This window comes from Prunus dulcis, chromosome 8 (genome assembly GCF_902201215.1).
Source record: "Prunus dulcis chromosome 8, ALMONDv2, whole genome shotgun sequence".
NCBI classification, from domain to species: Eukaryota; Viridiplantae; Streptophyta; class Magnoliopsida; order Rosales; family Rosaceae; genus Prunus; species Prunus dulcis.
This window is the reverse complement of record NC_047657.1, coordinates 15,821,825-15,843,333: the sequence shown is the minus strand read 5'-3', so window position 1 is coordinate 15,843,333 and position 21,509 is coordinate 15,821,825. Positions and strand designations below refer to the sequence as shown.

Below are 21,509 nucleotides of genomic sequence, written 5' to 3'. Positions count from 1 at the left end.
TAACAATCACCCGATCAATGTTTACTGTTGGTAATATAGGGTTTATAGCCAGTAAAAATCACCCTGCTCTCAACTTTCGGAGGTTCTCAAATGTAGCATACCATAAGGAACAGAGTTTTCAGCCACATAGTTGAAATTCACTTGAGAAAATCAGCTTGTACAGTGCATGATGCATAACAATGTTACATTTACAAACTGACTCCAACAAAGGCTCACAAGAACATAACATTTCAGCTATACACAGAGCCTTTCCCGAACTCGGATGTCTTACCTCGGTTTGGGCTGTGTTTGGTGTCACACTTCACAGTGTATTACTCTCAGTGCTAGAAAAATGTGGTAGCTAACAATCCGTAGAATAGGAAGTAAGCAGGGAGCTCCAGAAAAGCTTTGATCAACAGAAAGATACACACGAGGGGAACACAAAACCAGTAAATTATACCTCACACACACGATTAGAAAATAACTACCAAAGAATTTCAATTGCCAAACACATCCATACCCCGATTAACCTTGCAGTCAGCTCTCATATTGGCCTTCATTTTCAACTACTCATACAATGATGTTTCTCCTCCTGCAAGGTTACCGTTGCACACTAGGAGACCCATACAATGTTAGAAACAACATAAAGCGGTTCAAAATAATATAACCAATAATGAAAAGAAAAGGAGGAAGTATGACAAATCGGCTAGAAATAATTTACACGTGAGATATCAAGCCTCTGGCGAGTCAAATCCGCAACCAAGATCCATCCATGGTCCAAAACATGGACCCTGCAAATTTCCCGCATCAGTGAGAGTTTACTTTTCATTCCAATTCATCTTATTATATGGAAACTAAGATAATACCTTTCATTATATCAGACACAAGGCCAACTATCTGCATAGAGTTTGGATCCAGCAACCATGAATATACATCTACGAAAATTGAAAACACTGGAAACACAACCCAACTCGCACATATTTCAAATTTCTACACCACCCATAAGTGAAGAAATACCTTTCCAGAGAGCATTGTGAAAGTACACTGACTAAAAAGCAACTAAAATAAAAGATAAATACATGTGTGACTGTATTGCACCTTTATAGGCCATCTTTCATGCCAATCTTAATGTTTTGCACTTTAATTGACAACTGTAACTTATGATCCTCTATATCTTTCAAAACCGAAAGCAGGTTAGCCCGATAAACTTCACACTTTCGATTTGCACACTGCAGCTCATTCGTAAGTTCTCGAATTTTTTTGTCCATATCATCCTGCACAATAATACCCACAACAGAAAAGTTACAGCAGGCTTGAACAGATGCAAATCGCCCAAGTGGCATCCCATCAGTCAAATTATGAGGCAAACATAGGCAAACATAGGCAAACATAGGCAAACAAACATTGCATAAACACAGAGCACTCCATCCCAAAGCCAAAAAAGAGAAAAATACCAAGGCTAAGGAGACAAGTAATCAAATGACAAAGAACTTGGGGAATAGCTCTGACCTCAGACAAGTGTTGGCCCGAATTCCCCTCATGATCCCCACTAGCATAATGTATCCGACTTGCTCCACCAGCCAAGTTGCCCCTGACATGCCCGTTGACCATAGTTTTCCCGTCATTCTTTGGTGCATGAGCTACTTTTTTGGCAGCCTCTTTCAGAGCATCCAGTGCAATGTCATAGGTTTCTGAAGACTTTGCTCCATCTACAAATTTAAAGGCCTCATGACGTAAGGTATTGTATCGAACAGTATGAGATTCTAGATAATTGGTATATACATCACTAGAACGTTCTTCTAACATGACACTGCTCTTGGCATTTCTTGTCCATCGTTTCAATATGTAATGGGATGGGAGAGTTAGCACATTGGTCACTCTAAAGACTGCCAATACATGTCTGCAAAGAAGACCCGAGAACTCAAACATCTGGCAACTGCAAGTTGCCATCATCTCCAAAACATTAAGCTTAACATAATATGCTTTATGGTCCTCCCCAAACTTTGCTACTTGATATGTGATGATCTCCCCATCATCATCACCTTTAGATGCCGTGAAAGTTAGTGTCCCAACTAGCTCCTCTTGGAACCTCATAAATATTTTTTTTGTATAAAGCTCAGATGCTTGCTTTTCCATTGGAGATGGGGTCTTCAAAACTGGGGCAGTGTTCATAGTTTCAAAATCTGCTTTCACTTCCTTCTCGTTGCGACTCTCAAGAGCTTTCTCGTAGAGCTTAAAGAACTGGCTCAGATTTGTTGAAGCATTCACATATCCATCAAAATATGAGTTCATGCTGTCACTTCTCTGAGTTATGGACATTTCTGCAAAAAATGTGTCACGCAGATAGACAGGGACCCATTGCCTGCGAGCAGAGTATACTGTTTGAAGCCATTCATGATCCCTGAGATCATATCTGTCAACAAGAGACAACCAGCAAGACTCAAATTCATCTATCGACTCAGTCAAATTAACACACTTGTGAAAGTCTGCTTCAAAAGTTGGATGTTTAAGAAAAACATGGGATAACTTCTCCTGGCATTTTTTGAAGATGTGCCACTTGCAGAAACGGTGGCGGGTCTGTGGGAAAACCTGCATGATGGCTGACTGTATCACAGCATCATGATCAGTGGTAATCGACACTGGATGGCGGCCCGACATTGCCATAAGCCATGTCTTAAACAACCAAACAAATGATGCTTCAGATTCATTTATCAGGAAGGCACAACCGAATAACACAGGCTGTCCGTGATGGTTTACCCCTGTGAAAGGTGCAAAGGGCAAACGGTACCTGTTTGACCTGTAGGTAGTGTCAAAAGTAACAGTATCACCAAAGTAACTATAGTTCATCCTTGCCTTTGGATCAGCCCAGATGACATTGCCCATGGACTGATCCTCATCCCCCTGCACAGCATAGAAAAAATTTTGGTTATCAGCTTGCATTTGTCTCAAGTAATCCAAAAGCATCTGAATGTCCCCATCTAAGCTTCTCTGGCGATTATTCCTCATGTAATTTCTACAGTCCACCTCTGTAAATCCGACTTTGCTTATTCCACCATATTCCTTAATCAGTGCTGACATAATCCTCCGGGGACCCATGCCAGCTGCCTGCAGGGTATCAATCAAGGTCTTAGCAGGGCCTGATATTTGCCTGTGCGAACGAAGACAATGCACCTGATCAGGTGGAACCAACTCATGATTATGCTCTTTAACAAAACCAGACACAACCCACTTCCCTGAATCTTGCATCTTTACAGACAAGGATGCTTTGCATCCTACTCTGGTGATAGTACGTGGGCGCTTGATCTCCCTATCCTTGGTGCGCTTCTCATTCAAATTCCGGAAACCCTCTTTAGCACAAACAAATTGCCTCTGTATGATTGCTCCATCACGCCTGGAACGACGCGAAGAGCTGACACGAGTACTAAACCCAACACGCCGAGCATACGAATTGTAAAAGGCCTTGGCAGCCTCTTCGGACTCAAATTCCATGCCTTCATAAGGCTCAAGGTCCAAGAGGTCCCCCTCAGGAAGGTAAATTTCACCACTCCCTCCACCACCAAAAACAACAATACCACTGGCACTTCCAGTGGCACTGCTCATAAGAGGACTATCAACCATTTCCTCATCATCGACAGGGTGCTCAATGTCTACAAAATCATCATCGCCGTCTCGACCTCCCCCTCCTCCCAACCCAATATCAAATTCAATCACCTCGTTATCCATGTCAAACTTTGAAATAGTTTCAGATCAACCTCAAGTGAATTCTCTCAATTCCCAAGCCTGACAAGTTTGTTTTCTGTAGAAATATAACATTGTATTATATATATATATATATATATACATTAATGGGCATATAAATAAGTTATTATCAGTCTCAGTCCCTCTACAGTCTTAGCGGGAAAGAGTGGAAATACAAAGTAAATTCTCATAAATATGCTAAAAACTAAAATGTAAACGAAAAGACTGACCCTCAAAGAGACAGATTTTCATACAGTCTATCATGGTCTCATCCCCTTGAGAGAAGTGGGCTCCGGTGGATCTTCAGCAAAGTGCAACCTTTAGCTTGACCAATGGAGTGAGACAAAAATGGGAGCTTTTTTTCTTAGGGTTTTCACAGTAACAGAGAAACCCTACAATCTGGTTCAATTTGAGTGGGGATTGGGAGGGCTTTGTATTCAAATTGATTGAATTGAAGGAAATTATTGAAAAATATGAATAAAATAACAAGGAATATAATGAGAGTGATGATGAAGCGAAAGAGGGACGGGAGCTTGAGAAGGGTGGGTAGGCTCTTCGTATTCTATTCTAACCCAGCTCCTGGGGCTCTGATCGACTAGGTCACCCATCAATTTCGTGAACGCTTTTGCACCGTTGGATTAGTTCTTCATCATTACAACGTTTCATTAAAAATTATTTTTTATGAGAAAAATTATTATATTTTTTCAATAAATAGTGACTTGTTTGTTATATTGTCAAACGTGCAATTTGAGCCGTTGATTATATGGAATTTGAGAATTTGTCATTTTATATAAATTTCAACATTTCCTGTAATGGACTTGGTTGTAGTTTTAATATTAACCCATGCATCCGATGTCCTTTCTCCCCCGATATTATATAATTTAGAAAAGTTTAATATTGTTTTTTTACTAATTAGCACTAATAGTAGTAAATACACATAACATAAATACATATGTATAAATCTTAACAAAACCAAACTTAAAAACTTAAAAAGTTTCTTTGGTCGGTTTCCCTTCATAAACAAGTAAGTAGATACTCTCTATTCTCTAACTTATATCAAATGAATAGAACTTCATATTAAAGAAAATAATAACTTTAGTGAGAGACGTATCATAAATTTCGAATGAGGTAAGAATTTCAACATTTTGTATAAATTCGTTTGGTTTGCAGAAAGTATTTGATGGGAAATGATTTCCCATATCTTTTTCCAATGAATGGAAAATGAAAATTTTATTTTACATGTTTGGTAATGCTGGGGAAATAACTATGAAATACTAATTTATTTCATTTCCCATGAACCAAACTAAACGCACACAAAATGGAGCATAGAACATAATAAGAAATAAGAAAATAGCATGTGCCAAAAATATATTAATATAACATTTGTATAAAAAAAACAAAAAAACATTAACATTACATGTTTTATTCAGTTTATGAATTTTCCAAAGAAATTAAATTGCCCACCGAAGCGTAAATTGTAGTTTGGCTCGATGTAGCCAAATTATACTTTTTTGTGTGAAAGAGGAACAAAACTACACACACTAATTTTATTTGGCCGGTACGAACAAAACTACCCACACTAGCTTGAGACTATGCAACCAAAAGTTTTATAAACACACCATCACCTAACTTCAATCCCTCTTTCAATATCGTTTGTATAAAATAAAAAATTAAACATGCAACGCAAGACACAATACTAAAACCCAAAAATAATTATAAATATTCCATATATTGACGGATTATAGAGCACATTATGAGAAAAAAGAGACATAATTATGAGTAATACTAGAAACACTAATTTATTATACAAATTTTTGGGCACAAATTGGTGTGGTAGTGTTTTATTTGTTTTCCTTATGAGCTGATTATGAATGTTATTTATTCATACGAAATAAAAAACTGCTATATAAATTATCATCTAAAAATTGATGTCTCTAATATTATTGTATAATTGTAAGAAAGGAAAAAAAAAGTAATGTCTCTAGTATTATTGTATACACCTAATTGTGTGGAAAAATTACTCATCTTGACACGTGAGAAGTTAAAAGGAGAGGATAATAAAAAGTCCCAAAAAAGAAAAAAAGCCATTGTAAAGAGAGGAGAGCAGTAGAGCAACCGGCTGCCCAATAGTCAGATCAATACATTTTAAGCGTCACTTGGTTTAGCAGAGCCACAGAGGCAGAACGCATAACGCAGAAGCAGAGCTTGGTGTGCCTGAGCCACCGCACACCCACCAGCACTTTTCACCATCTTCGTGTCCCAAAAGGGCAACTGGGTAAGGCTCTCTCCACGTTGTTTCAACTTTCAAGTAGTTGTTTTGTCTCTCGTCGTTGCAATACAAGCAGAGGCTATAAAAGCACTATATGCTTCTTGTTTCTTGTTTTTTCACAACGTTCCCTCTTTCATTTCTTCGAAATCTGTGGGTGCTTTTTGTTTCCGAGTTTTTTTGGGTTGGATTGTTTAAAGCTGAGATTTTTGTGTGTGTTTTTGGTTGAATGTTTGAAGAAGGAGAAGGAAGAGATAGAAAAACATGGACGATATAGCCAAAGAAGAGGGGAAAAATATGGAGGAGGCTGAAGAAAACAAAAGTTTGAGCCATACCCATGTCCATGCACAACTTGAAGAGGGTCAAGAACCAAACCCCAACCCTGTTGATAGTGTAGAATTGGAGACCCAGAACAGCATTCATGACATTGGTGTTGAAGAATTGCATAATGACATTCAAGGTTCGGCTGATTCTGTTCCCACTGTCTTCAAAACTCCTGAAGATGCTAACATTACTAACAATTCCTCCAATGAGCCGCATGCCAGTAGTGAAAGTGTTAACCTTGTTAGCAATGTGGATTCTGGTGTGCACTGTGAGAGTGAGGTTTCTGTGAAGATTGAAAGTGAACAGAATGATGGTGAGAAAGGGGAGGCACTGAGGGATGATGTGGACATCAAAGTCAACCCGACCACTGAATTATGTGGCAGTGCAGAGACTGATAATCTTGTCAGTGATGGTGGTTCAAGTCAGACTGCGATCCCCATGGAGATTGAAAAGGAAGAAGATGATGTTGAGGAAGGGAAGGCACTGAAGGAGGGGGTGAGCAGCAAGGCCAACCCCTCCAATGAACCAGATATCAGTGTTGAAACTAATAATGTTGCCTGTGAGATGGAGCTTGATATCCCTCGTGATAGTGAGGTTGCAATGGAGAAACTGATAGATGGGGTGAGCAAAGAGGCCAATCCCTCCAGTGAACCACATATCAGTGCTGAAATTGGTAAGGTTGTTTGTAAGGTGAAGCCTGATATGCCTCCTCAGGTTGCAACAGAGAAACTGATAAATGGGGTGAGCAGCGAGGCTAAACCCTCCAATGAACCGCATATCAGTGCTGAAGCTGATAATGTTGTTTGTAAGGTGGAGCCTGCCATGTCTTGTTATACTGAGGTTGCAATGGACAAACTGATAGATGAGGTGAGCAGTGAGGCCAACCCCTCCAACGAAACATATATCAGTGCTGAAACTGATGGTGCTGTTTGTGAGGTGGAGCCTGATATGCCTCTTGTTGATAGCAAGGTTGCAATGGAGAAACTGATAGACGGGGTGAGCAGTGAGACCAACCCCTCCAACGAACCACATATCAGTGCTGGAACTGATGGTGCTGTTTGTGAGGTGGAGCCTGATATCCCTCTTGTTGATAGCAAGGTTGCAATGGAGAAACTGATAGATGCGGTGAGCAGTGAGGCCAACCCCTCCAATGAACCACATAGCAGTGCTAAAACTGATGATGTTGTTTGTAAGGTAGAGCTTGATATGCCTCGTGATAGTGAGGTTGCAACAGAGAAACTGATAGACCGGGTGAGCAGTGAGGCCAATCCCTCCAATGAACCACATATCAGTGCTGAAACTGATGATGCTGTTTGTGAGGTGGAACCTGATATTCCTCGTCATAGCAAGGTTGCATCGGAGAAACTGATAGATGGGGTGAGCAGTGAGGCCAACCACTCCAATGAACCATATATCAGTGCCGAAACTGATAATGTTGTTTGTAAGGTGGAGCCTGATAAAATGCCTCGTGATAGTGGGGTTGCTACGGAGAAACTGATAGATGGGTTAAGCAGCAAGGCCAACCCCTCCAGTGAACAGCATATGAGTGCTGAAACTGATAATGTTGTTAGTAAGGTGGAGCATAATGTGCCTCTTAATAATGAAGTGGAAATGGAGACTGAATCTGATGATGATGGTGAGAGAGGTGGGACACCGAAAGGGGGGGTGAGCAGCAAAACGATGCTGTCTTTGAGTACTGAAATAAATGAGCACATGTTGAAACCCAAGTTTTATGTAGGACGGAAGGTTGGGATGAAGAGGTTAGACCCAAAGCAATCTTCTCTCTCAGGTCCAGGTGCTGCTGAGGATGATGAGTCAGGGACTGAGGAGGAGCAAGCGGCATTCATGAAGGAGGTGGAGAATGTATATAAAGAGAGGAACTTGGAATTTAAAGCCCCAAAGTTCTACAGAGAGGAATTAAATTTGCTCAAGTAAATTCTTGGTGATTATATCTCTGTTGAGTTTGCATAAATTAATAAGTTAGAAAACATTTTGGCTCATTGTTGTTTCTTTTTATAATTTAGGTTATGGAGAGCTGTGATCAAACTTGGTGGCTATGAAAAGGTTTTCCTGAATCCTGAATATCCTGTATTCTTGAGGCCTTGGCTTTTTATAAGGCTTGGTAGATTAGGTTATTATGCACAGTTCAGAAAGAATCCGTGAATTTCAGTTGGGCATTACATATTGGTTAAATAACAATAGACACAATTCCAAATAAGTATAGATTATTTCACATATTTCCGTGTCAAGGACATTATACTCACAAGTTTGGTGACATTAAAATCTACTTCACAATATGTATACCCCATTTTACCTAAAGCAAGCAGCTGCTTTATATGCTTTTCTATGCAAATGTAGTTGGAAACAGAAATTATAAAAAATAAAGGCAAGGAAAGAAAGAAAGCTGGCTGATGCACATGTAATGGTAGATTAATTTTGCTCAATTTCTCTAGTACTAGATATCAATCATCTGAAAAATGGATATGCTGCACATTTCTTTTCTTTTATAAAATTTCCCTATTTCGTAGTTACTCTACTAAGTGTTTGTCTGTGGGCACGTGTAGGTTACTTCGTGCAAGTTGTGGCGTCAGGTCGGAGAAACATTCAATCCCCCAAAGTAAGCAATATTATTTTGTTTAATTAATGCCTCTCTTTAAGCTGTCTAATTTATTTCCAGGACCATAAAATAAAATAAAACAGGAAGGCAACTTATTTTGTGGCAAATACCCAAAGTTACTTTTACGTATTTAATCCTTCAGTTGATGGAAATATTAAGAAGTTTGAATGGGCTATATTTGAAACTTAGTTATTCTGATCTGTATTATGACGCTGTCGCATAATGAATATAGGAAACCACCTTTTCTGTTGTTTAAGAAGTCCATCTCTTATGCATAGGAAACCCCCCAGAAAATTTCTTTGTTGTTTTGAGTTCTTTTTATGAACTTGAATTCCAATGCCTGATTTTTCATGGTGGACAGGACCTGTACAACTGTCTCTTGGACTTTTCGAAATTTTTATGAGAAGGTTATGCTCTACTTATTGTGTTTTAAGTTCACTTTATTTTTGTCTTCTTTGTTTTTTGTCCGCTTTCCTGCATGGGTCTTGGAGTCCCTAATTACTGCTTTTCTGCAGGCATTACTTGAATTTGAAAAGCATAGACTGCATGGCGGTGAGCTTGCTCTTCCTGCAGAGCCTACTAAAATTGAGAATCGGGTAATTAGACTTAGCTAATCATATATGTTGCTAAGTTTGTTTTCAGTGTTTTGACAAAAATTGAATGTTTCTTCTATTGCAGTTATAGATGCTGTGATTTTTCCCCCCTCCTTCCCATTCATGGGGTGCATATATGTGTTATTGGATGTAGAAATTAAGTTGTGGTTCTGCATAAGATAATGAAAATGATGCTCAATGTTGCATGAGGAATATTAGTTATCTGCCGAGACAGTTTTTTCTTCTTTTCTTTTGCTCTTTTGTTTCTTGGGTAATTGATCCTTTTGGATTTATAATGCAGGCTGATGGCAGCCAAACTTTAGGATCAGGCAGGGCACTAAGGGATGCTGCAGCTCGTGCCATGCAGGGTTGGCATTCTCAACGCCTTCTTGGTAATGGTGAGGTCGGCGATGCAATTATTAAGGTCTGGAGAAGTTTTAAGCTCTATGCTTATTTAATTTATTTATTCTCCTTTTCATTTCTACTTTTTTCCCTTCCTTATGATCTTATTTTTGTGTCATATTTTAGGATAAGAACTCGAGTACCGTGCCAAAAAGTGACAAGCAGCTTAAAAGTTCTGGTATCATGAGCCTAAAGTTTTTTGCATTTTTGCTGCCATATTGGTCTTCTCTCTTTAAAAAAATGGTTTATTAACTCAGGTTTACTAAAGCGGAAAAAGCCATCTCATGTGGATTCTGCTATCCAGGTTGCTGACATGAAAGCTATAAAGCCACGGTTAGTATTTGTTTTCTCTCGACCCCTAGTGATTTCAGTTGACATGATAATTGAAAGTATCTTTGCTATTTTTCCAGCTGAACGTTTTTGTTTTCCCCTTGTTTATAGATTGGACATAATGGTATTTGATATTGGACGCCCAGCAGATTGGGTGAAGGTTAACGTGAAAAGATTTGTAAGTTTCTTTCATCCCACTGTTGGGACTTCACATATTTCTACAGATTATATCTAATTAGAATTTGAAAATTTACTGTACACAGAATGATTGCTTTGAGGTATATGCCTTAGTTCCTGGACTTCTTCGTGAGGAGGTTAGTTCATGAACTAGTTTTGTCATCCATATCATTTTTAAATTAGTCGACTTTGTTTTTGTGGTTAAATTTGGTAGTTCTTTTCCATGTGTAGTTGATCGACCTAAATTCTGTTTTTTTTTTTTTTTTTTCCAAGTAAAATTTTTTATCCAGCTTTTGCTTGTTATACTCTCTATCCAATTTTGTTGTTAACGGTGGTTGTGATTCAGGTGCATGTTCAGTCTGATCCAGCTGGGCGCCTGATTATATCTGGTCAACCAAAGCAACTGGATAATCCTTGGGGTGTCACACCCTTTAAGAAGGTTGGCATAACTTAAACTTATATACCTGCATATGTGGTTCTTTGCAGTTTTGAAGTGGGGGAAATAGAATCCTGAAATGGCGGGGTTTTCTTTTGTTGGTTTGGTGGGGGGAGGATTTCTACAGGTTCCTACTGTCCCAGACCTAAACCTAAGATATCATTAGCCTGGTGATGTAGAACAGCCCGTAGATATTAGAGTGAACACTTGAGCAATAGAACAGAGAAGAAATAAGAGATCAAGGAGAAGAATTAGAGATCGAACAGACGAAGGGAAGGGGAAGGAATCAGAGAGTTTAAAGTAAGGAAATTTATCATTAATCAAGTCTCCCTTAAAAGATTACAAACAACTCTATTTATAGAGGCAAAACCCTTTTTAATCTAGGAAAAGGAAAAGTAAACTTTAAGAAATAGGAAAGCAAATTAACTAATAAGAGATCCTTCAACAACAAGGAATCTTTAACTAAATTAGGTAAACTAACAATATGCATTCTGCATCACCTGGATTTCTGGCCTCTTGTCAACAAGATAGTATAACAGTGTTTTTTTCTCTATAAGAAGATAATATAGCAGCATTAGATTCACACATATATTAATGTTCAAATGAAAACTTTTGTTGTGTAGTGTGGCACTTACCTGCATGATAATTAAAGTGGTTTTCTTTATAGGTTGTCAGCCTACCTTCGAGAATCGATCCACAACAGACATCTGCTGTGGTGACCTTGAATGGCCAATTGTTTGTGCGTGTGCCATTTGAACAGTCAGATTTTTAAACTGTAGAGATGAATATCCTGTCTGTCCCCCCAGTACAGAGCTTTGGTTGCTTTTGAGAAGATAGAATACAAGTAGTTTTGGTTTGTTCATACTTATATTTGGATCTCAAGCCTATGCAGTTGGATGTATCTAATTCGCCAATCTATAATTATTGTTCCCAGCAGTTATAGTTAAATGATGAGACTCATGTAAATATGCGGTACTCTTGGTCACTATTTTTTGGATTCCAATGATTTGGGTCTCCTATTCTTAAGAATTTAGCTACATTGTGGATAAAATTGCAATCTCAACTTTTATGTTTCCTCTGTTGATCCTTGACTTAATCGTTTTATTATATTAATTAGAAGTGTAAGGAATGAAAGGATGCGGCGTTAAATTTGTACCCTTTTTTACATTTTTTGCACATCACTGCTCTATTAATTAAATGTGAATTATGATGGTGGAGATTCTTGAACTCCACAGACTGTTTCAACATGGCTCCATTTAGGTGGTGCCTGAGGAACCCAATGGAGCCATGGTTTTTATGACAAGCTCAATCCTTCTTGAACTGTCTGGAGAGTAGTGGTTTTGAATTCGTAAGAAACTAGTAAGAATTTTATGTCACATAGCCTGTATTATCTAGTTGATCTTCTCTGGCACTTCCATCATTGCCAGCTTAGAACATATATATGGTATGCATGGGGATAGAATTAGAAGGGTCAGGATTAGGGTTATGAATCGACCAATCTTGTGCTTGCACATATCCCTTGTATCCATACATGCATACGTGCCTTGTACACCAGAACGACCCAGATTCGTTTTATAAGAGACTTAACAATTAATCATTACAAAATGAATGAAAATGCTGTTCAGTTTACAGACTTTTCAGCATAATTCCTTCAATAAAAGATATACAAACTCCACCAATTACAATCAAAGAACAAAACAAATTCTCTGGATGCCCATTTTTAAAGATAACAGAAGAAGGTAACTGTCAATCCTGCTAGTTTTATATTTCTACAGTTTCTTGACCCTAAAATGTACTCATTGAGATGCTTATGGAAATTGGAACCCGGCGCCTCCTGCTGCAGCACCACCGGCAGCACCTGGTGGGTTAACGGCGACCCAGAGCAAGGAAAGTGTAATGGCAATGAGACCTGACCAAACAAACACGATGGTCGGTGTCTTCCCTCTTCGCCCCATCAAACCCTTGGCAAAAGGATACAGATGAGCCAGCACCCAGAAGCTAAAGAAAGCTCCACCAATAAACTTAGCCCACTGAGGATTTAATGCATAAACCTCTCTGGAAAATGCAACAGCAATGGCAATGATGTTGACCATTGCAATAACAATGGGAGGGATCATGAGGGAAGTCCACTTAACAAGGTACAAATCTGCAAAGACATCATTTTCGTCCTCACCTGCAGACTTGGAAGTCAATGTGAAAGAGATTTCAATTCCTGCAATGACTTTGAGAAGCCCTTGCACCACAGCAGCCAAGTGAGCACTGGTTCCAGAAATGAGCCAAAACTGTTCGTTTCTCCACCACTCTTCCAAACCGATCCCAGACCACTTTACCTCCAGGAGGGCCAGAGATATAAGGCATATGGTAATGGTTAGCAAGTAGATTAGAAATGTGATGTTGAGATTTGCCACTATGAACTGTCCAGTGAAGAGTGAGAGTGCAGGGAGGAAGCAGTAGACAATGAGAAATATTGAGGTAAAAGGGTAGACACCGACGTTGATGTAGGCAAGGCGCTGCAGTAACTTGAGACGCATTGAGGCAAGGAAGGCATTGTTCCTGGAGAAGAAAATCTCGACAGAGCCTGTAGCCCAACGGAGCACTTGATGGAGTCGATCTGTGAGATTAATCGGAGCTGAACCCCGAAATGCGTCACGCTTGGTAATGCAGTAGACTGAGTGCCATCCACGGTTGTGCATCCTGTACCCCGTCACCACATCTTCTGTGACTGACCCATAAATCCAACCCACACGGTCTCCCCATTCAGTCTTGTCCTCGTACCTGTCAACAAATGTTAATTTGATGCATAGGTACCTAGCTTGCTACTACTTAGTTTACATGATCGATTATCATCTCGTTCGTTAATCAACTGTCACATCATGTGGTCAGTTAAATTTGCGAATTCACTCAACTCAGATCAAATAAGTGTGTGTGTACGTGCCCACATACTTACCAGCAAGAAATGGCAGAGACAGCTTCAGCAACAGTAGTAGCATCGAGTGGATCACGAGGAGCCCTGAGAACACCAGGAGGCCGTCCAAATTTCACAGCAGGATGATCAGCTAGGGGGCGACCGTAGTACTCAGCAATGGGTATAGAATCTGCCAGCATTGTGGAATTTCCAAAACGCTTGGGAAGTAAATTGGTGTCAAGATCAGGGTCGAAGTCGCTGGCTGTCAAAGGTTGTGTGTTCGACTGTGTCAAAGGCTCTCCTCCCTGCGTCTCAGTGTCAGTCTTCACCAGCAACTTGTCAGGATTTGGAGGGTCAAAACCGTACAGGGCAAACCGCCTGAACATGGTCCCTGTTCCCACATACACTGGACCCTGCAAATCCATGATTCATGCATATTGATTTTGTGCATTCCAAGTTACAATCTTGTATGACACACGAACAAATCTAACAGTCCACAAATCTATATATCCTATAGCGGTTCATAAGTATGCCATACGAGTTTGTAGCATAGAATTTTTCAAGGTACCTGTAAACCATCAAGAGCACGCATGTTGCCATCAAAAAACACAGTGTTGTGATTGGCATAGCGATCAGAGGGATCAATGCCTTCGAATCTCTGTGGGAACTGAATGTAGCAGATGTTTTCGCCACCACGGTCCATCATGAAGCACATTCCTTCACGGACAGCTTTGCAGTTGTAGATGTAGTGGTCGCAGTCAAGGTTGAGAATGAAAGGGCCGTTGGACAAGATGGCTGATGCTCGCACCAGCGCATTCATGGCACCAGCTTTCTTGTTATGATCGTAGCCTGGCCGCTTTTCTCTTGACATGTAGACAAACATAGGGAGGCGTATATCGACATCTGTGAAATCTATGAGCTTGTCATCTGCCCCTCCCAAAAGGGAGTCAGGGCTAGGAGGCTTCAGCATCACCTGTGCATTTTGCAGCATCAGTTGTTCAATATTGCTTGGTTATTGCAGACAGTATAGTTTCGACCATATTTAATGACCATATTGCTTATTGTATCTCTAACAAAGAATTCGAGAGGTGATCAGTAAACATGGTCCAAATAGCTTTATTCAAATTCAAGATGAATAATGAGAAAGCCTTAAAACAAACGCAAATATACCTGAAGAATTCCAGAATGGTCACCTTTGGCATGGTCATGGGAAGGGACAGCCCAAGAACCAGGCCAATGTGTGCCATCAGCCATCCATGTGGCCTTGGGGACTTTGACTTGCTCCAAAGGGTCACCTCCACTCTCCCTCATATTCTTCAGCTGCTTCATTTCCTCTCTGGCATGGAAAGCATCAGACCTCCTCCTGATTGAGTCAGGAAGCCCATTGATCCTCACCTTGAACTCATCATACTCCCTCTTGATCTTCCTCCTGTCCTTCACAAAGTCTAGCCTGCTCTTGTTCTTTGTTGGGTCAACTTTCAAGCTGAAGTAGCTCTCAGGGTTCCTTGGTTCAATGTTGTGTTTCCGACAGAACGGGACCCACAAATCAGCAAAACTTGCAGCCTCTGCCATTGCCTCAAAGGTGAGGAGGGCACCTCCATCATCAGAGATGTAGCATGCCACCTTTTCGACCGGATAATCAACAGCTAAGATTGAAAGGATGGTGTTTGCAGTGGTAAGAGGTGGCTCTTTGTCAGGATCAGCAGTGGACACAAAGAGGTCAACACCAGGGAGGTCAGAACGGCCAGTGGGATTGGAAGGGGACGGCATATCAAACTTGTCATGGAGGACTTGAAGATCGGTCGACCGATTGATGGGGAAGAACTTGGGAGTCTGATCCAGAATCCAAGAGAAGGCAAACCATATCTCACAGATCACAGACATGAGCCACAACCATCTTGCATCATTATTTGGATGCACTACTCTCCAATGCAAGAAGAAACATAGCACGATAAACCGAACAAAGATCAGCAACCTGCAACATATGGATCATATTATACTTTATTCGTGTCATCTCTAATTATATTGCATAATGACACAATATATGAACACATAATCAGTTCATCTTACCATGTTTATTATGTTTTACTACTATTTGTTAAGGTTATTGTAGTGCAAAAGTCTGATGAATTTTGACGAATTCATAACACTTTTTGTGTGCAGGGACAAATGCAACATGTCTAATTTTGAACACGTTTAAATTACGTTGAACATGTCTAAGTAAACCTGTAAAAGTACTCTGAGAGAGAGAGAGAGAGAGAGAGAGAGAGAGAGAGAGAGAGAGAGATTCATAATTAACCTGTAAGGGCTGATAATGGCTGCTGGGATTGGCAGTTTCCGACTGAGGGGCTTCCAAGGCTTGTCATCCGACTCCAGTGGGCCTCCGTGGAAGCCATCACCACCGCCATCACCATAGTCGTCTGGGGGATAAAAAGCATTGCCAACACCATAGGTTCCCTTGGTCTCAAACAACCACCTATTGTGATCAAAATCTCCAGTTTGGTTCCTCTTCATCACAGACATGTTATCCCTTTTTCCATCTGGGCCAGGCAATTGCAGGGTTCCAGAGTTATAATCCTGTGAATCATCATATTCTTCCCCTACTCTGTATTGCTCCTTGCAACCTGGACAATTTCCAGTTTCCTTCTGGGCGTCCAGATAGCAATCTCTACAGATTTTGAACCTACACAACACATTTTGAAAAACAAAAACAGATAGAAGTTTAAGACATGTTCAAATTACTGAATGCGAATACGAATTTTTAGGCTTTACTTGAGTACTCAAGATCTTCCCAGGGTATTACCAATGTGAAATTGAAACGATAATCGAGCAAATAATTAATCGAAAATAGTATGTTCATACCTGCATTCACAAGGGGTTATATCAACTCCCCTCTCATCCTTCATCACCTTACCATCACAAGCAGGCATCATGCATGCAGAGCCTTTGGCTCCAGCCATCTGAGGATGAGTCACCTCCGAATCGATCACCTTATCCATGAGATGAGCACGCGTGACGCTGTTGAATCCCCCGGTGAATAAAGAGTTGGAGACGTATTGCTCCTCAGCCTTGACCGCCACGGAGGTGTCCATAGGCTGATTGTCAGGGGTAGGAGGAATATGAACTGTGTAGTTCATATAGTCCCCTGATAATTCCCCTGACATGTCAAGGTCTTCTCTGGACAGACTCACATACCGTCCACTCGAAGTTCTTCTCGCAAACTTAACAGTTTGGCCACTGGAATTAGCCTTGCCTTGAGAGCTAGTAGAGCCCCCAGGGCTGCGTATCGCCTTCTTGGATGGCTCTCTGTTCAGGGATGTTGCCATTGTCTAGCTACCTTAGTTGCAATATATAAATTTCTCAAACACCAATCTTTCGTTTTTCTTTCTGAATTCTTCGATCTGTTTACGATTTGAATGAAGTATACGTATTGATCAACATTGTATGTAATGTAGCAGAACAAATCGGCTTCCTAGAAAAATACCAATGTGACATTTTGTTCCATGGATTTTAGACAAGGAATTGGGAAAATGGGAGGAGACATTATTGGAGTGATGAAAATGTTCATGACAAAGGGGTCTTTGTTTTCCACCAACGTAGGAGGAATAAATGGTTTAGAGAGAAAAGGGACCGAGTCTTTGCTGACATGCCTGTTTTTAGAGTGGCGCGTAACGAGTTTTGAGGAGTGTGTTTGTGGAGGGAGGCAGAGGTAGCAGCACAGAGGCGTTTGAAAACTAAACATTTCTCCTCTTCACAAGCACGTTTTTCTTTTCCTTTTTGGTGGGATAATAATATTATGGAAGTGAAAATATTTGTTTTTTTATACTTTGCTATGTATAGAATAGTTTTTCTTAATTAAAGATGAATTACAAGACTCCTTTTGACTCGAGGTAGTGGATCTGTCCTAGCGTTTGCGGTGGGAATAGTCAATTTTTTTCATTAAAATATATATATATATATATGAATTACAAGACGAAGGTTGTTCCTAGCTTTTCGAAATTAGTACCCAAGATGGTGGTTGAAAATATCTCTCTTGTTATGCCGAGGAGCTAAAACAACTAATTGACTTGAAGTACGAAGAAGAAGAAGCAAAACATCATAAAATTAGGAAAAACAATGCCAGGAGATGAATTTATACAATGTGAACCTGGTTCTTTTAAGCACATTGGTCTTCTTCTCATTCATCTCATTCAACAAAACATACCTACTTACTTGGGCAGACTACTCCCACTACTCCACCCATATACATCACCAGGAAAACCACTACTCCCCATGCTAATACTGGTCACACCCAAATTATAACTATCACCGCCACTGCCGCCGCCACCAGTCACTCCCGAAGACTGTGAAGCTGCTGCTGCCGCCTGTATTCGCGGCGCTGAAGGCTCTTTCTCCTCCTCTTCCTCCAGCGGCAACCTATCATACACTGCATGAGCAAATGAAACAACCATCAACACCACTGGGCCTGAAGCCCTCAAAGGCCCCACAACAATCCCTCCAGCAACCTGTCCTTGGCCGCCTGTCAGATATATTGACAGGCCACCGGCTCCAGGTGGGGCTGGTGGAGGCAGGCACGTGCCGGTTATAGAAAGAATCTCAAACCGGCCCTGTAATGTCACGACAGTACCATTATCTGACGGTGATAATAATACTGTCGTGGCTGGCTGGCGCAAGGTGACATTTGTCACCGCACCACTGCCACTCAGCACACAAACGCCTCGGCCGCGTCGGCTGGCGTAGGTCACCAACGAGTCAACGATGTCTGAACCGGAAGAAACTTCTAGAACATGAGACGTGAGCCCATTTGGGGGGTCTTGAGTGATTATGAGTGGTGGCTTGGGCTTGTTCTTTGAGCCGGGAGGGCGGCCCCGAGGCTTCCGCGCCGAGGGTGGCGCACCTGGACTTGCATTGGTTGGTGCATCAGGATCAGGATCAGGGTCCAATCCTGACATTATTAATCTGTCACAAAATCTAATTCACTGATTAAGAACCAAGATCTAGCTACTAAGAAGCAGATTAATGATAAAGTGCATTTAAAAATAATAATAAAAACTACCAAGAGATTGAAATCTCTGCTGAGAGTAAGAGGCTCCCTTTGCTCCTGTTTCTGTATAGCTGCAGTCTCCAGAGGAGAGATGAAATCATCGAGAAACGTCCAAATTAAGGTAGAAAACATTGTTATATAGTACAATACAAGGGAGCTTTTTATTATTGTTATTTATTATATTGATTTTGATATGCCAAAATGCATTATAATATTATGTGATGATGATAGCTTTTTCTTTTCTCAACGTCTCTGAGTTTGAACGTCTGACTGAGAAGCAACTTTCCAAGACATGGACTTGCTGTGAAACAGCCGGTGAAAACTGCGGAGATAATTCAATTTTAAAAATCCCAAAGAAAGTGCTTTTCGTGACAACGAAGGCTCGAAAATTCAGATTTGTGATTGACAACCGTCCATACGCACTCACAACCACTCGTGTTTCTCGAATATTTATAGTGCTAGTCTTGTCAAAATTGAGTGTCTTTTTACGATTGCTTTAGGTTTTCAACCAAAACCCACAGGGCTAATGCGGGTTTTGGGTCAAGCCCAAGCATATTTGTGGAGACAAATCTATCATGCTAAGCTGCATAGCCTTGGATCTCAACCAAAAAAATGCCCCCAAGGGTTGTGTGGAGTCCGGGTTGATTCAGTTTAGGTCTCAAAAACCCGCAAGGAACTTATAGCTTAAGCAGTTAATTATCATGATTTAAATTGGTTCGGTTTAGACTTCAAACTAGTAGCATAACTCAACTAAACAAATCCATTTAGTGACTGATTTGGTTCGTTTTGGTCCTTTCATTTCTTTCAATAAGCAATTAGTCCTATTGCTGAAAGTCCATCCATGAGTTCAGTGAAGTATGCTCCATCAGCCTAATCAAATCAATCCCCTTATTCACACTATAGCAACCCACAACTGAGCAGCCCAATAGAGTTACATAATTTAGAGTCCAGCAAGCATTTGCCTTGGGTTTGAAACTCTAGCACAATTGGACATTTTTTTTTAGCAATAGCACAATTGGATCTTGAGAGAGTTTAATAATTAATTTCACTGTGTTTTTTTTTTTTATTTTTTATTTACTACAAGCGATAGTTTAAACTATAAAGGAGGGGGGTTTCTCACACACACACATACAACTAAGATGTTATGAGAGTTCGAACCTGAGACCTCTTGTCTACAAGTCAAAATCCTATTTTATTGTGCTAGACTTCATAACAATTTCACTGTCTTTTAAAAACAAAACAAGAGATGAAAAATAAAGAACTATGATGATTTATTTATTTATAGAACTACCTTTCTGTCAAACAAAGGTAGGGAAAATATTCAGATTTGCTCATATTATTATTCTTCTACTCGCCAACACTTTCCCGACTCTTGAGCCACCGAAAAGGTTCAAGATAACTTTAGCACTATTTTTATATTCCCCTTTAAATTTTGATTCTTATAAAATGTAAGACCTATAAATGGATATGATGATGAAGAGGTTACATAGCAAAAGCTTTGTATTCTTTTGAATATAAATGAGAGGAAATTTCTCACATACATTACTAAAGTGTCATAGGAATTCTAAAATCATTAGTCTGCAAGTCAATGTATTTTTGTAATAGACTAGACCCCATTGACAAAACTTTGTATATCTTAAAAGGGAAAAAAAAATAGCATGAGAATAATACCTAGAAAACACTTTCCACATTGAAAATATTGTGCATCAATAATTTGGGGTGTAGATTTTTCAAAAGAGATATTTATTCAAAAACCACGCATCATTTATGAAAGATATCAAAGTTTGCGGAAGCCAAATTGGGCATGACAAACACACCTTCAACGTCCTACGTTCTTTGATTGGTATAAAAAACAACCAACTAGCTTTTCTTTACCTATTTTTCTTTTTAATATAAATAATATCTACTCTTAACAACTTAAATTGTAAGTCCTTTACGAGAGATCTTAAGATTAAGTATAAAGCAAATTGCATAACAACAATCATATTGCATATGATATTATTACTTCTAATAGGAACGAACAGAATTTCCAACATTCTTTTTCGGATACAAGCAATATTACAAAAGAAAGATGAACCGCATGACCTCGGATGCAAAGATAACAGTTTAATCTACAAATCCAAACTTTAAGAAAGGGGCAAAAGCCGACTAGAATAATATGATGACGAGCTCCCATACGTTGCCTCACTAATTTAATTATTGTATAGATAAGCACTAAGCAAATTGCACATTAGTTTATGTTTAATAAATTTATCGAAGCTTGAAGACAATTCCGGATATAATAGCACACAGACATTGAGAGGGCAAGGCCATGTGATCACCCCATTTGTCTTCTTCCTCAGTTGTTGTTGTTTAGTTGTTTGTCTGTCACATATCACCATTGTACTCTTCTTAACAACCATGCACACAACCTCACCATTTATTTTCTGTTTTATTACCGCCAATAGCCTCACCATTCCATGTCAATTATACATCTTTTCCAGCCAATCGTTTGTGTTTTAGAATTATACATTAACGACACGTTTTTGGTGCTCAATGTTAAATTAGATTGGATAACTCATTAGATTTAACGTATATTGAGTGAGAAAATGAAAGCCAACTTTCGAATTTTGTCCAAACTGAAGGTAGAAGATAGACTAGTCATGCGGGAAGTTTATTTCTCCTCATTCTCACAAAATGATAGGATGTTAACACATTA

General features: G+C 39.8%; 4 protein-coding genes across 9 annotated transcripts; 1 reads left to right on the top strand and 3 right to left on the bottom strand.

The window, feature by feature from the left end:
• Positions 1 to 141: 141 nt before the first annotated feature.
• LOC117637897 (protein FAR1-RELATED SEQUENCE 5) lies at positions 142 to 4,282 on the bottom strand. Of its 4 annotated transcripts, none has more exons than XR_004587240.1 (4): positions 3,948 to 4,282; positions 1,489 to 3,775; positions 846 to 1,253; positions 142 to 770 (listed from the first exon to the last, which is right to left on the bottom strand). XR_004587240.1 is itself a non-coding variant. In XM_034372946.1 (3 exons), the coding sequence occupies exons 2-3, from the start codon at positions 3,700 to 3,702 to the stop codon at positions 1,080 to 1,082; spliced, it is 2,388 nt and encodes a 795-aa protein (XP_034228837.1). In that variant the 5' UTR covers positions 3,703 to 3,775; positions 3,948 to 4,282; the 3' UTR covers positions 171 to 1,079. The 4 variants fall into 4 exon arrangements, 2 of the variants coding, with proteins under 2 accessions (XP_034228837.1, XP_034228838.1); XR_004587241.1 differs by having other exon boundaries at positions 171 to 385; positions 500 to 1,253; XM_034372946.1 differs by having other exon boundaries at positions 171 to 1,253.
• A 1,539-nt stretch (positions 4,283 to 5,821) lies between these two features.
• On the top strand, positions 5,822 to 11,944 carry LOC117636329 (AT-rich interactive domain-containing protein 3-like). Of its 2 annotated transcripts, XM_034370782.1 has the most exons (13): positions 5,822 to 5,992; positions 6,223 to 8,238; positions 8,332 to 8,371; positions 8,872 to 8,924; positions 9,286 to 9,331; positions 9,440 to 9,520; positions 9,819 to 9,941; positions 10,046 to 10,097; positions 10,177 to 10,252; positions 10,361 to 10,427; positions 10,513 to 10,563; positions 10,773 to 10,865; positions 11,530 to 11,944. In XM_034370782.1, exons 2-13 carry the CDS (start codon positions 6,248 to 6,250, stop codon positions 11,632 to 11,634), a joined length of 2,778 nt encoding a protein of 925 aa, XP_034226673.1. In that variant the 5' UTR covers positions 5,822 to 5,992; positions 6,223 to 6,247; the 3' UTR covers positions 11,635 to 11,944. The 2 variants fall into 2 exon arrangements, with proteins under 2 accessions (XP_034226673.1, XP_034226675.1); XM_034370784.1 differs by lacking the exon at positions 10,513 to 10,563.
• A 566-nt stretch (positions 11,945 to 12,510) lies between these two features.
• Positions 12,511 to 17,323, bottom strand: LOC117636328 (cellulose synthase-like protein D4). Its single transcript, XM_034370781.1, has 6 exons — positions 16,630 to 17,323; positions 16,067 to 16,450; positions 14,938 to 15,742; positions 14,336 to 14,740; positions 13,810 to 14,180; positions 12,511 to 13,637 (listed from the first exon to the last, which is right to left on the bottom strand). The coding sequence occupies exons 1-6, from the start codon at positions 17,091 to 17,093 to the stop codon at positions 12,671 to 12,673; spliced, it is 3,396 nt and encodes a 1,131-aa protein (XP_034226672.1). The 5' UTR covers positions 17,094 to 17,323; the 3' UTR covers positions 12,511 to 12,670.
• A 427-nt stretch (positions 17,324 to 17,750) lies between these two features.
• Positions 17,751 to 18,909, bottom strand: LOC117637556 (AT-hook motif nuclear-localized protein 25-like). Of its 2 annotated transcripts, none has more exons than XM_034372463.1 (2): positions 18,824 to 18,909; positions 17,751 to 18,726 (listed from the first exon to the last, which is right to left on the bottom strand). In XM_034372463.1, the coding sequence occupies exon 2, from the start codon at positions 18,717 to 18,719 to the stop codon at positions 17,976 to 17,978; it is 744 nt and encodes a 247-aa protein (XP_034228354.1). In that variant the 5' UTR covers positions 18,720 to 18,726; positions 18,824 to 18,909; the 3' UTR covers positions 17,751 to 17,975. The 2 variants fall into 2 exon arrangements, with proteins under 2 accessions (XP_034228354.1, XP_034228355.1); XM_034372464.1 differs by having other exon boundaries at positions 17,751 to 18,738; positions 18,824 to 18,900.
• Between the last annotated feature and the right edge of the window lie 2,600 nt (positions 18,910 to 21,509).

What these genes read in the sequence shown, in the direction of transcription:
- LOC117637897 (XM_034372946.1), bottom strand. Translation starts at nt 3,702, where the DNA reads ATGGATAACGAGGTGATTGAATTTGATATTGGGTTGGGAGGAGGGGGA. An exon ending in CGGGCCAACACTTGTCTGAG is followed by an intron (nt 1,254 to 1,488) that starts GTCAGAGCTATT and finishes ATTATTGTGCAG; the next exon opens with GATGATATGGACAAAAAAAT.
- LOC117636329 (XM_034370782.1), top strand. Translation starts at nt 6,248, where the DNA reads ATGGACGATATAGCCAAAGAAGAGGGGAAAAATATGGAGGAGGCTGAA. An exon ending in GAAACATTCAATCCCCCAAA is followed by an intron (nt 8,925 to 9,285) that starts GTAAGCAATATT and finishes CATGGTGGACAG; the next exon opens with GACCTGTACAACTGTCTCTT. An exon ending in CAAGCAGCTTAAAAGTTCTG is followed by an intron (nt 10,098 to 10,176) that starts GTATCATGAGCC and finishes TTATTAACTCAG; the next exon opens with GTTTACTAAAGCGGAAAAAG.
- LOC117636328 (XM_034370781.1), bottom strand. Translation starts at nt 17,093, where the DNA reads ATGGCAACATCCCTGAACAGAGAGCCATCCAAGAAGGCGATACGCAGC. An exon ending in ACCATTCTGGAATTCTTCAG is followed by an intron (nt 14,741 to 14,937) that starts GTATATTTGCGT and finishes CAAAATGCACAG; the next exon opens with GTGATGCTGAAGCCTCCTAG. An exon ending in GTCTCTGCCATTTCTTGCTG is followed by an intron (nt 13,638 to 13,809) that starts GTAAGTATGTGG and finishes ATTTGTTGACAG; the next exon opens with GTACGAGGACAAGACTGAAT.
- LOC117637556 (XM_034372463.1), bottom strand. Translation starts at nt 18,719, where the DNA reads ATGTCAGGATTGGACCCTGATCCTGATCCTGATGCACCAACCAATGCA.